The sequence below is a fragment of the Takifugu flavidus genome, chromosome 17 (genome assembly GCF_003711565.1).
Source record: "Takifugu flavidus isolate HTHZ2018 chromosome 17, ASM371156v2, whole genome shotgun sequence".
Lineage (NCBI taxonomy): Eukaryota > Metazoa > Chordata > Actinopteri > Tetraodontiformes > Tetraodontidae > Takifugu > Takifugu flavidus.
In genome coordinates this window covers 10,213,230-10,225,277 of record NC_079536.1, presented here as the reverse complement: position 1 = coordinate 10,225,277, position 12,048 = coordinate 10,213,230, and the positions used below count along the sequence as shown (strand labels likewise).

The following is a 12,048-nucleotide window of genomic DNA, read 5'->3' as shown; positions in this document are numbered from 1 at the left end:
TTCTCACACAGCCCAATAACTGCCTTCAAATTGCCAACCATCTCTGTCTTTTTTCCTGCTACTTGGTCTCTTTAATATGATGCCCATGGGCATTTTAATGCATCACAGCAGCAGGCGGGTAAGGCAGCTTTTTGGAAGGCAGAGTTTAAAAAGTCTGTCCAGTTGGATGGAAACAATTCTAGTGGCGTTTTTTGGGGTCATACAGCTGTTTGATGATATCAACTTGACCTTTATAGAGATACTGGAGATGATTGGCAATTGACTGCTAATTCACACCAAGACGGGACCCAAATTTCCACTGGCCGCAGTTACAGTGTATTTTATCTTCACCACAGCAGCCTGAGCTGCATTCATGATGGAAGTTCAAAACCAAAGGAAAAATTGGGAGAAATTACACAATTAGCAAGTATGTGCAATGGAACAAAACTCTCCAAGTGATACCAAGTGATAAAAGTAACTAACAGCTCAACCGAAATGTGCCGATTCGGAGGTCACCGCATTAATTTAAGGGGAATTTTAGGGCCGTTTCTTTTCCATCACACCCAAATGAAGCAAATGTGGATTTTATAAAATCAGATTGCTTTGTCATATATTTATTCCTGCCATAGTTAAACTGCCATCAAATTTACTTTATTTTAGGGTTTCGGGCCGGATATAGCTGAAATCTGTCTACTCAAAACCACCACAGGTATCTGCGCTTGGCTGTGCCGACCCATCTCCAGATTTCCTCGGCTCCTCTTTGTCTAAGAGCAGCGAGTGGTACTTCTGCTAAATTCTCCAACCCTCTCTCGTGTTTGGAGAGCTACTTGAAAGAGATATGTGTGCCATCATCCTGGGACTCTGGCTTTCTGATGTTATCCAACGCAAAACAAGCAAATTTACAATATGTTTATATGCCGTGCTGCCATTCAACTGTATATTTCACCATTTTGATGTCAGGCTTTGTCATAAAAGAGACCACTGAAAATGTAGAACCTTCTGCTAACTTCTTTTCTGGCACCTTGGTGTCAAGTTAACTGGTCTCTCATAAAAAACTGTCTTTAAAGGCTGATGGGCTCATAAAAGCTGAGCTAACCTGTTTATAAGGATACTTAAGCTCATGGCCTTCGCACCTTTTTTAAGACTCTGCTCTTCGTGAGAGATTTTTCACCCAGGGGATGCCTCCATGGAACACAAACATGGGGTTGCAAATTTCAAATTTTATTACTGATCTCAAGCAGCAATGTCTATTTTTGCATGTTTGCGCATTTAGTTTCAATCATTAATGGGCAATGCAGCTCTACCACATTTGTAAAAAGCTGCCATTTGAGTTAAATCCACTGTGAACCATGTAGCTGTGTGAGGGAATTAATATATTAATCAGTTTGACTGTAATCCTCACAGAGGATACAGCTGTTAGGCAACGCCGCATGACTCCGCCAAACTAATGAAGTAAATAAATAGCTCCTTATGCCATCTAAGTGTACTTACTCTCAGCATTTATTATACTGTGCAAACACTCTGTTCCCTTAACTTTCTCATCATTGAAGTCTGTGTTAAATCAAATTCCCAAACTTACTTCTTCAAGGATATATGATCTGGACTCAGAGTAGGACAGTGTGACCTCCTTCTACTCCTTCTGTCCATTTTTTACTAAGTATTAGTGCTAGTTTATTGATTGATAATGTTACGGTCATCCATCTGGCTCAGTCCAAACATACATTTGGGCTATTTTGATGGGCCTTTATCTTTTATAACATTAAAGTCATAGAACTAAAACAATGTCAGAGTCACACCTGTTCCCCTCAAATGTTCTGTAATACAGAGCACAGAGTGCAGAAGCCAGTGCCTCTGATCAGTCCCTGTGCATGCACTTTGGAAAGCAATAAAGCCTGTGAGTGGAATGACAGGGCCAAACGCAGAGGGTGTTTCTCTCAAACATATACAGCTGTGAAGCCTGTTCCTGGCCTGCACCTGTAGAATGAAATAATGGAAAGATTTAAAATCAGTGACTGCACAGGTCCTTCAAGGAACAAAAGATAATTTGGGATAACAAGGGTGCATCAGGCTGTGGGTGTGCTGAGTTGAATGGCGGCTCTTGAAATACTAAGGTGTATAAATCTCGATAGAAAAGGTGCCTTTTCTTTAATTTTCTGTAAGTGGTGACTTAATAATTGAAAATCCGTTCTGGTTCCCTTCATTTTTCACATAAGGGAAGCAAAGAGCTGACTGGTACACCAGAGGCCAGTCATGCTGGACAGCCTGTTGGAGAGGGCAGCTCAGCAGACTCCGCTTTTTTCCCTTGCTAATCAGTGCTCCACACTTCCAAGTCACGCCACAACCATGTCCCAGGATAACATCCCACATGATGGACCATTAAGACCCCCAAGGACCCCATATGGGCTCTGTCGGAGTTTGAAAGGAACCATGGATAGATACACACATATTCACACCCACCCCAGTGAAGAAATTGGGTTTTCAGCTGGCGAAGCGCCACTGACAACGCATCAGGCACAGGGGGACATGGGTGAAGTCAGAGCCTGACAAATCCAGGGTATTATCAGGCCTTTGTCCAGACTGCAGCTGTCACTTACGAGGCTAGTGGGAGAGAATGAAGGAGAGAGAAGGGAATTCATGACCTATCCCTGTAACCACAGAGGAGCAGTGGGCCAGTTGGAGATAAACCATATGGGAAGATAGAGAAAAAAAATATGAGAATAAAGTTTTGTTTTTTTAATGTAGGTATTTTTATGGCAATGGGAACGAGTGCAGTTATATCTGCTTAAGTCCTAACATCTGATTGTAAAAATCCTGACAGATTGGCAGATATATGCTGATTTCCTCTGAAATCTCTTAAAAAATGTTTTTATCTATGTCCCTTTCCTCTTGAGATGTAACCAGCGGGAATGCAGATCTAATCTTGTCTTCTATCATTGTGGTAGATCCCAAAGGCTGTCTGTCTCACCAAAATTCCTCATCTTTCTGTCTTTGAAATAAACGAATGCCCGCAGGAAGATGGAATAAAGATGAGCTAAGCCTTTGACTTGATCCAAGACTGCCAACGGGCCCAAATTTAAGCAGGCTTCTCCCCCTTCCCAGTCTGCTATGTGGAGATACTGGGGACAGAGCAAGAAGCCAGATAATCTGATGGAATTTCAATCAACTGTGATCAGATAAGAAATAACAGACCCTCTGATTTAAAAGTGGCACCCGGCCCTGTTAGTTCAGCCTTTTCTACTTTTCTGAGAAATGAACAAACGTGTCCGAACTTCTAGAACTTCCCTCAGACTTCTCTGGAATTGTCAACACCCTTATTCCGATTGGCTGGAACTGGCTTACACTCTCTGTGATTGGATTACTCCTTTATTGGCCAGAGGCTGTGTTTATAGGACACTGCGAGACGCAACACCGCTTTGATCCGACAACAGAAGCAGTAGTATGCCATAGTTGGCATCCTTGGCCCGAGCCTGGTGGTGTGTGAGACATCTGCGAAATCCTCCTGGATCAAAGGATGACTATTACACCACCAGGCATTCACATACCCCAACTGCAGCTTCTGAAGGCTTGTGACCCCTGTCATCAGGTCAGCTTAGAAAACACAGGTGCTCCGAGGCTCACGTACACGTGAACATAACATCAGTGTTCTGTGCATGTGGATGCTTTTACTTGACCTTTTATAGTGTTGTGAACGGAATGTGAAGTGAGAAAAATTCACAAAGTCATAAAATATTCAGAAAGCTCTGGGCTGTGTTGTTCCACAGCAGCTGTTTGCAAGTTTTTGGGTTGTTTTTTTAAATATAATTTCTTAATGATAAAAGAGGAATGGGACTGGAGCAGCAGAAGGAGAAGAAGATCAGTCTTATGACTTTGTCTGACCCATCTCAACATGCCTGTGATGTTTATCCTCAATATATCCCAGCACCCTCCACTATAAGCATCCCAATAATGTATTTATGTATAACAATAGTGTTTATGCAGGGGATGGATTCATGTGGTCTTAACATGTTTTTCAGGGGGAGCACATGTGTTCAGATCATTCTTCCTTGGTTTTTGTTCAAACCTTTTCAAAGGATCTGGGCTACGACTTTTGCTAGCCTCCTGCTCTCGAATTTAAGCTCAGAGAGGCGCTGACATCTCATAAATTTTGAGTCCCATTATAGTTAAGAAATAACATGACAAATGTGAAAGTGCTGTACATGCATTTGCTGGACATGACCCCTGTGTTTCCCTCATTTTTTTTAATTAGCTTAATATGCTGTCCTATTTTCCACGGTCTCATAAAAAAGCATGTTGTCTGAGCCCTGCTGACTGCCTGAACTCATGAGTGCATGCAACATGTGACCTTTTCCCTTCTGTACAGGCACATAGCTTGCAGCAACCCGATGAGCGGCACCCATTCGTATTCATCACCTCGTTCATTGCCGGCTTGGATAGCGCATGTGTCCTAATTTCTTGTTCTATACATTAGTTACAGCCAGTTTTTCTTAGCTCTCTTGTTCTTATTGACACTCAACACAGCAGAATTTGATGCTTCGACATCATGCTGACTAATTGCACCTTGAGGTGCCCGTCATTGAGGACCTCTACGAGTAAGAGGTGGAAACGATCTTCTATATGTATAGAGGCAGACCTACTATATAATTTGCTCATCTTAAAATGGACACAATCATGGACTTTTTTCTTTTTTCCTCTGTGCTTTCCAACTCCTTTAAATTGTAATTTATTATTATAGGTACACTGGAAAAATCCATCAAACGCTTTTCAAGAAACCCATCAACTTGGTATCTTCTTGGTGGGGTGCACCAAGAGAAAAAGCCCCTGCAGATAATTGAGATATTGCACAGACGTCCTTTGAACTACTGTGACGAATTTGCTTCTCATTAAATCTTGAGCCGATTCCTTGCAATTCCATTTTCATTTGCAGCACTTTGAGAAATACATATCTGCCACTTCTTTCATTTGCTACAGATCTTGTCTTGTGCATATTTTCTTTGATTCCGCTCCCTAGCATTAAAACCACCACACACTCGTGCAGAAATGTATTAACAATATTCTACTAGTCTGTTAGATAAAGTCTTTCGAGGGTAAAGGAGGACAGGGGGTCTTTTTTTTGGCCGCAAGCACACATGCATCCATACCTTTTTAACCTACATGATACGTTGGTACATTTAACCTACATGTTTGATCTGCATTTGCTGGTGCAACAACACAAAACCATTTGGTTTTTACTCATATAATGCTGTCATTTCCTTTGACTGCACACCGTCTTCCTATTTTATTTGAAAAATGAGAAATGTGAGCATCATTAAATCCTTCATGCTCTTTGCCAGGATTTTCTCTTGTCTGTCCCTTCTCCGGAGGGTATTTTGAGTGGTGAGATTCGGTCATGGCCTGTAATATAGCTAATGCTGCATCGAAAAAGACTGCAGGCACTTAAACCCAAAAAATAATTTTCATTTGTTTGTTTTTCACACAGGAAAAACATTTAGTTTCTTTTCCATTTGCAGTGAGAGCACTGCCCATATAGCATAGCTCATTAACTTATGATTAGAAATCCATCTTTTCACATTTGGTGCTTTTTAAGCGTTGCCATGGATCCATATTGTTTCTAGACAATCAGGTCATATACATTTTTAGTAATATTTCATTTGCTATCAAACCGTCTTTCTGTTGGCAACATTGATTTTGTAATAAAGGGTAATAGACCATCCCAGCCCCCTAAAAGCATAAGCTACATCACACCAAATAAGCTACTCAACTGCCCACATCCACATAAAAACGGCCCTAATGTCCTTTTCTACTCACACATGTAAAGTCACAGCAAAGGAAATCAAATGGTGCCGAACTAATACAATTGATTTTGGTCAAATGGTATGAATAAGGGGATGGTGATGTTTCACCAGGAGAGCAGGGCACGTAGGGATCTGTTCATCCATTATGAGCTGTTATTTACTGTGCTTTTAATGGGTCTTGATTGGCAGCAGGGCCTAATGCCCATTATCATCAGGAAGATGGACTTATTCTAATTTGTAATTAAACAACCAGAATCTTCAGGACATAAATAAGCAATCAAATCTAGTGTTGCTGCGCCACCTGTAAGCACTCCCCGTGGCAGGGTAACTGGTCCTGGCTGAAATCATTTCCTTTCCTTCTCTCACGTGATGGTTGATTAACCTTTGCCTTTTTTCACTCGGCACCATTCCCGAGAACCTCTCCTACTGTTATCTCCCAACCTCCCATCCCCTCCCAGCACAAATTCCTAACCTTTTGGACACTTTCCTCCTCGTGGTATGCATAAACGCAGGCTTATCATCAACCTTGTTGTCTCATCATAATTATGTGTTTTGTCATGTGCTGCCTCTGTAGCTGGTGATAAAAGGGGAGCTTGATTAAGCTGAGGGCAGGCTATTGATTTCTATTGACAGGCCCCTCAAAGGCCCTTAATGAAGGGGATGTAAATGAGGCTTTTCCACTGTGTCTAATGATTGCAGACCATAAAAGGGCCAGCGTTCTTCTGCAGCCTGAAAACGACATGTATCGGTCACAATTGTCCACCAGGGATTCTTGCAGTCAAGGGAATACTCAGGAAATAGCCTGGATACAGCACAAATGATGACTGTCAAATCAAGAATATTAATTAGGCTCTGAAAAAGTACACATGAACTGCTAGGATGTGAAAGCACCTCTGAAAATCTGCTAACTCCAGCATTACTTCTACGCAAGCAGATTTTTGAGAACTTCCACATTCACCTCGGCCTTGCTGACTTGTTTCGCTCTGTTGCAGCAGGGAGATTCCCCCCAGTAACCATGACCGGATACGGAGGCTGAGGCAAGAGTTCCAGCAGGCCAGGCAGGAGGAGGACCTGGAGGACCATCGACACGCCTTAAGCTTCAACCAGCCGTGGGTGAGTTTTCAACAGGAGCCGTGCTCCAGCGGAGCAGCACTGAGCTGCACGGATCCAGAAACATATCAGCGCATTTTCCCTTGACGCACCTCTGGAAACTCGAGTGGTGCAACTCCAAGGTCAGCTGAGTAATAGATTTTTTTTTTAAATACTGGGTGGATCTCAGTCTTTTAGAACCTGATGGGAAACTTTTTAAGAACAACATCTGCAGGACTGTTGTTCTTAATTAGTCTTCCCATTAGTACCATCCCTTATATATTTAAAATCTATTATTTTTTGAGGAAGAATCCAAATAACTCACAATCAAACTCCTCAAACATTACCTCAGAATCAGCACATAATTCGGTTATGGAGGTAGTGTCTTAAATTCTGCCAAAACAAATCACCTGCAATTAAATTCATGATGCTTTCAAACGGTAGATCAATCGTCATGATATGATTCTAGATTATTGCTGTTGTACAACTGCCAAACAGTCTGACTGAGGCAAGAAACTTCTGCCAAAAATTACAGACAAGTTCTTAAGATGCATGTCCAGTCGTTGACCTGGAACTAATTACTAATTAATTATCTGTCAGAGGAATAAAGAGAGGATTTGGTGACAAGCCAATGTTCAGAACTTTTCGGCCACCGAAAAGAAGAATGTTGGGAGACCATGAGGCACACACTATTTACTCATTTTTTATTGTACGTGATTAAAAGATTTTTGAATAAAAAAAATGAAAATGAAAAAGTCGACACGCGTTCTCGTCTTCCATGATGGAAGTGCCGTAACAACAGGCATTCCTCTTTATAATTGGAAAAATGTAACCACGTTAATTCCTCTGTTAATTCAGCCAGACGTGCTCTCATTCTCTATCCCGCTGTGCCTATCTGGAGTCCTAGTAACATAGCATATTTTACTGTAAAATTCTTTCAACTCTTTAAACTTTAAAATACAACCCTGGTATTTTCATATATATCATGCATTGTCAAGAAAAATGAAATACAAAATTTGCCACGGCTAACAACATCATTCCCTCCTGAAACATACTTTTATGCATTTCTTGTTTGAGAGATTCACTTTGGGAAAGATTTCTTTATTTCTGGTTTCTTAACTTTAGACACTCAAAACTATTGGCTAAGATTTGGGCCGTCCACGCTTCCCGTCATGTTTTGATTTTAAAAGATTGCGGATTCTGTTGTTCTCTGTATCTTTTAATATTAGTCATTATGGAGGATACTGTCACCTTTATCCATTGTTTTATTAGTCTGTCTGTGCCTCTCAGTGCTGTTGAAATGTCAGCACTAATCTCTGGGGTGTAATTAATTAGCCTTTTATTAGAAACAAAAACATGATGTGCATGTTTTAACTGTGAGTAAAAGAAGAGCAATAATGCCGTTTAGAATCTTAGTTAGACAAGGATTGATGTAAAACTAGAGATAAAGCTGTGAAAATGGCACATATTTTTTGCTGGTTCTGACCCTAACTCATGAAAGATTTAACTCTTGAAGATTAAACCTGAGTGGATCCAGATTCCCTTGGTGACCGCTGGAAAAGGTCACATTTTAATCCATTCATATTGGTTTTTATACTACACCTGCTTTAAAGCACATTTGAAATAGTTCACACGGACATTATCTTTAGCTTTAAGGCTGATTTTACCTTTCTCAATGTATCTTTCTTTTATTTGAAAAGACCGCATGTACTTTTTATGATTTTCCCCCATTTTTAATTTGCATCATCCTGCTAACTAACCCTCCAAATAGCTGCTGTATATTTCTAAACCTAAAGCTCAAAATGTATCCGCTCTTCCTGGAATTTTATTGATTCGTGCATCTCGTTTACCGAGCGCTGATTAGAAACATCTTCTCAAATCATCCATCCCCGAGAGCAACGCTGGCGTCAATGCCAACCACGACCAACCTGTAGTGCTCCACATCCTCTACTGTGGGCTCAACAGGAAAGTAGGAAAAACAGCAGATGTTGGAGAAAATGATTACGGTAATGAGGAACAGGTACAGAGGAAGCAGCATGAGGTGTGAGGCTCCAGTACTGACCCCTGCTCACCTCCAGGGGTGTTGAACATTGAGCTCTGGTATGTCATCCGTAAGCTGCAGTAACGGCGGTACTGAGGTCAGTCCTCCAAATCCAACTCCTCTTTAATAGAATAACGACCAGAACTTGAGAAAGCCCGTCTATCGTGTAGCCCCCCGAGCTAACGCGCACAATTAGACCTGGCATGTTTTCTCTGCCTTCCTTCCCCCGCTGCTCTTTTCCCAGAAGGGATTTCCAGATGTTCGTCATAAAGAGCTATGTGTTTTCCGAAGAATTGACTTTCCCTTTTGCCTTCTGTCTGCAGCAATAAAATCAATTTGCGCCGTTGGGTTGGAGCACCGACGAGCGTGACCACACAGAGGAGTGTGAGCCTCATGCTGGTACCCTGGATCAAACATGCAAACAGCAGCTTTTAAAAGTCATATTATGAGAATTCCTCTGATTCGATTATCCCTCTATCTCCTGCTACCAGCACGCACGTGGATCTGAGATGTTGTAAAAACTGTTTTTTGTTTTTATGTTGGTTGGAATTTGACTTTTTCCATTAGATAATGGAGCAATAACTTTTAAAATGAACTAAAAACTATTTTCAACCAGTTATTTTGGGCCCTGATTTCTTAGAGGCTCAATAGAGCTTAGCCAGGCTAGCTCCCAACTGCAAACGCACACACACACACGGACAGGGTAGCGTGTATGTAAAACTGCACAATAGCAATTGAAAACAGTTTCTATCTGTTCTAGTGTGATTTTTATTCAGTGAGTGACACTCATCTAAAATAGCTTTAAACATGTATTTTTTTCATTGCTGTTTCTACAGAAGAAAATGACTTTTATCTTCCTGATGCAGCTTGGACATATGCTGTAATCCATTTAAAGTAACACTAATCACAGTTTGGTAACTATCTTCTGAAACTGTATTATCAAACGCCAAAATGGCCAGGACTTGTAATTTAATTGCAGAATTTAAAGGAACACACTTTGGTCTGCCTGAAAAACGCTCACATGAACCAGCACTTAGCAACACAAAGGTTTCCTTTCTAAGGTAGAAACTGTACAAGTGTATTATGAAACTGTCTTAAGAGAAGAAGAAAGACTGGATAAAGGCTCCTGATACCATCCCACACAGCCTGTTTTTTTGCCAAAAAAATGCTAATGATGACAATTATTTGATGCCCCAATAAGACCTGTAGATATATTTTTTTGAAGAAATACCAAGCAGTCATGCTTGTGTGTTGTAGAATCCAGTAGTGGCGAACAAAGCGGCCCCTCCTTTGGGGAGCGGGAAGTCACAGGACCACACTTCTTTCGTGATGGATTCTCTGCCCAGAGCTACACACCCCGGCAACCACAAATGGACTGAGCCTACTGGTCTTAAAGTGGTGGAATTGGGCTGTGTGAGTCTTTCCAGCTGGGCTTTTGTCAGGCCTCGCCGCCCATTAGCAACAGAAATGTCTTCCACATGTGTTTGTGTACAGCTTGAAAATGTCCTCTGTGTGGTGGGCTACAGATTTAGCATCATGAGGAGTGTTGGGGGGAAATCCACATGTTCTATCTTGGTAACCTACATCGATAGGTTACAGACACATCTTAGGCGGCTCTTGTGTTCAGGCTTAGAATGTCCAACTCTTTTCCAGCTGCTCTCCCAGTCCCACATTTTTGATTGCAGCAAAAAAATGTTGTAATTATATCCCCCTCATTGCTCGTCGTTTGTGACTGCTTCTATGTTTTAACAGGTGGATGTTTTCTTTTTTTCCCCTGGTGTCTGTGACTCCACCGAGTAAACGAGACCTAAGAGCATTACCGTATTGACATCATTTTTTCACGTTATTGGATAAAAACGAACAGGGACGTCTCTTTAATTAGATTTCATCAAATGTCATGTTTTATATGGCATTGTATTCCAGGCCTAACATGGCATAATTTGATTCTCCTTCTCAGGATAATAGCATTACACTGACTGATTTTCTCTCCTGGCTATTTCTCATGCATTTCTATTGGCGTAGCATCATCCACCTTCAGTGTCAAACTAGAGCATCGAGCACCTCCAGATTCCTCACCGCACCATTTTAAATCAAATTTGTCAGGCTAATTCTTTTCTCAGCACGGCCTTTGGTCACAGTAAAATCATTTCTGCATCAGCAAAGACCAAAACACGGAGCAACCATCAGCTTCACCACCTAAAATACTAAACTTTATACATTCAGAGTGCACAAAAGAGTGCCCAGAATATTTAAGGGAAGCTAGGCTCCTATTACTTTTAATTCATTACATATTCAAATGATAAGATGCATTCATGTTTCTGATGGTGACTGGCTTTTTTCTTATTTTTCTTGCTTTCTAATTGTCTTGATAGCATGTTTTAAATGCGACCAACTCTGCTTCGAGTTCACAAAGTCTTTTTCTTGACCGCTTTTATCCCTTTCGGGGTCACGAGTAGGGTGTCAGAGTCTACCCTAGTCTATTTTGCCAAAGGCAGGGTACACCCCTGAATGAGTGGTCAGCTCATCCAGGGCCCTATGTGAGCAGCTGGGTTCTGTACTTTGCTCAGTGGTAGTGCTCTAAAGGTGTCCTGGCTACTACCAGAACTCCACCTAAGTTTCATCCGTACCATGACTTGAACTGAGAACCCTCCACTTCTCAGCAAAGCCCCTACGGACAGAGACCCCACCGCCCTAAAATGTGCAAATGCTTGTTAAATTGTGGCGTAAACGGCAAAAAAACATAGTCAATTTAATACTACAATCCTGAAACAAGCCTACTTGAGATCAGTGTGGAAGTATTTGTACCTCTGCTTCATTATGTTCAGTATGTGCTATTACCACTGAGTGAAATGTTCACTATGCTGTTATTGCAGCTGTCCCAGTGAGGAAGAATACAGCCATGATTTCAACAACACAAGATATTTCCAAGAACACATTCCTCTGGCAGCATTTCCATCTGCCATCACTCCCCCCACCCCCCCACCCACCCTGATGACCCATTCTGTTCCGTACCCCAATCTTCCCTCCGCACCCCTGCCTACCCACCGCATGAAAACCAACACTTCTTCCAGTCATGCAGCTCACCTCTGTTTAATTGGCTTGTCTGTTTTTTCATACTTAGCAGCAGGCCAGTGTTGAGGGAGTTGA

The 12,048-nt window shown here is 41.6% G+C and overlaps 1 protein-coding gene across 10 annotated transcripts in view; it reads left to right on the top strand.

The window, feature by feature from the left end:
- Positions 1-12,048, top strand: part of LOC130513723 (partitioning defective 3 homolog) — a 239,643-nt gene that overhangs the window by 222,324 nt on the left and 5,271 nt on the right. For 7 of the 10 annotated variants that reach the window (XM_057012690.1, XM_057012694.1, XM_057012689.1 and 4 more), the window contains 2 exons: positions 6,764-6,884; positions 10,159-10,314. In XM_057012690.1, the coding sequence (XP_056868670.1) occupies positions 6,764-6,884; positions 10,159-10,314 (277 nt within the window). The remainder of the gene's footprint in view (positions 1-6,763; positions 6,885-10,158; positions 10,315-12,048) is intronic. The other 3 variants (XM_057012695.1, XM_057012698.1, XM_057012697.1) reach the window with 1 other exon arrangement.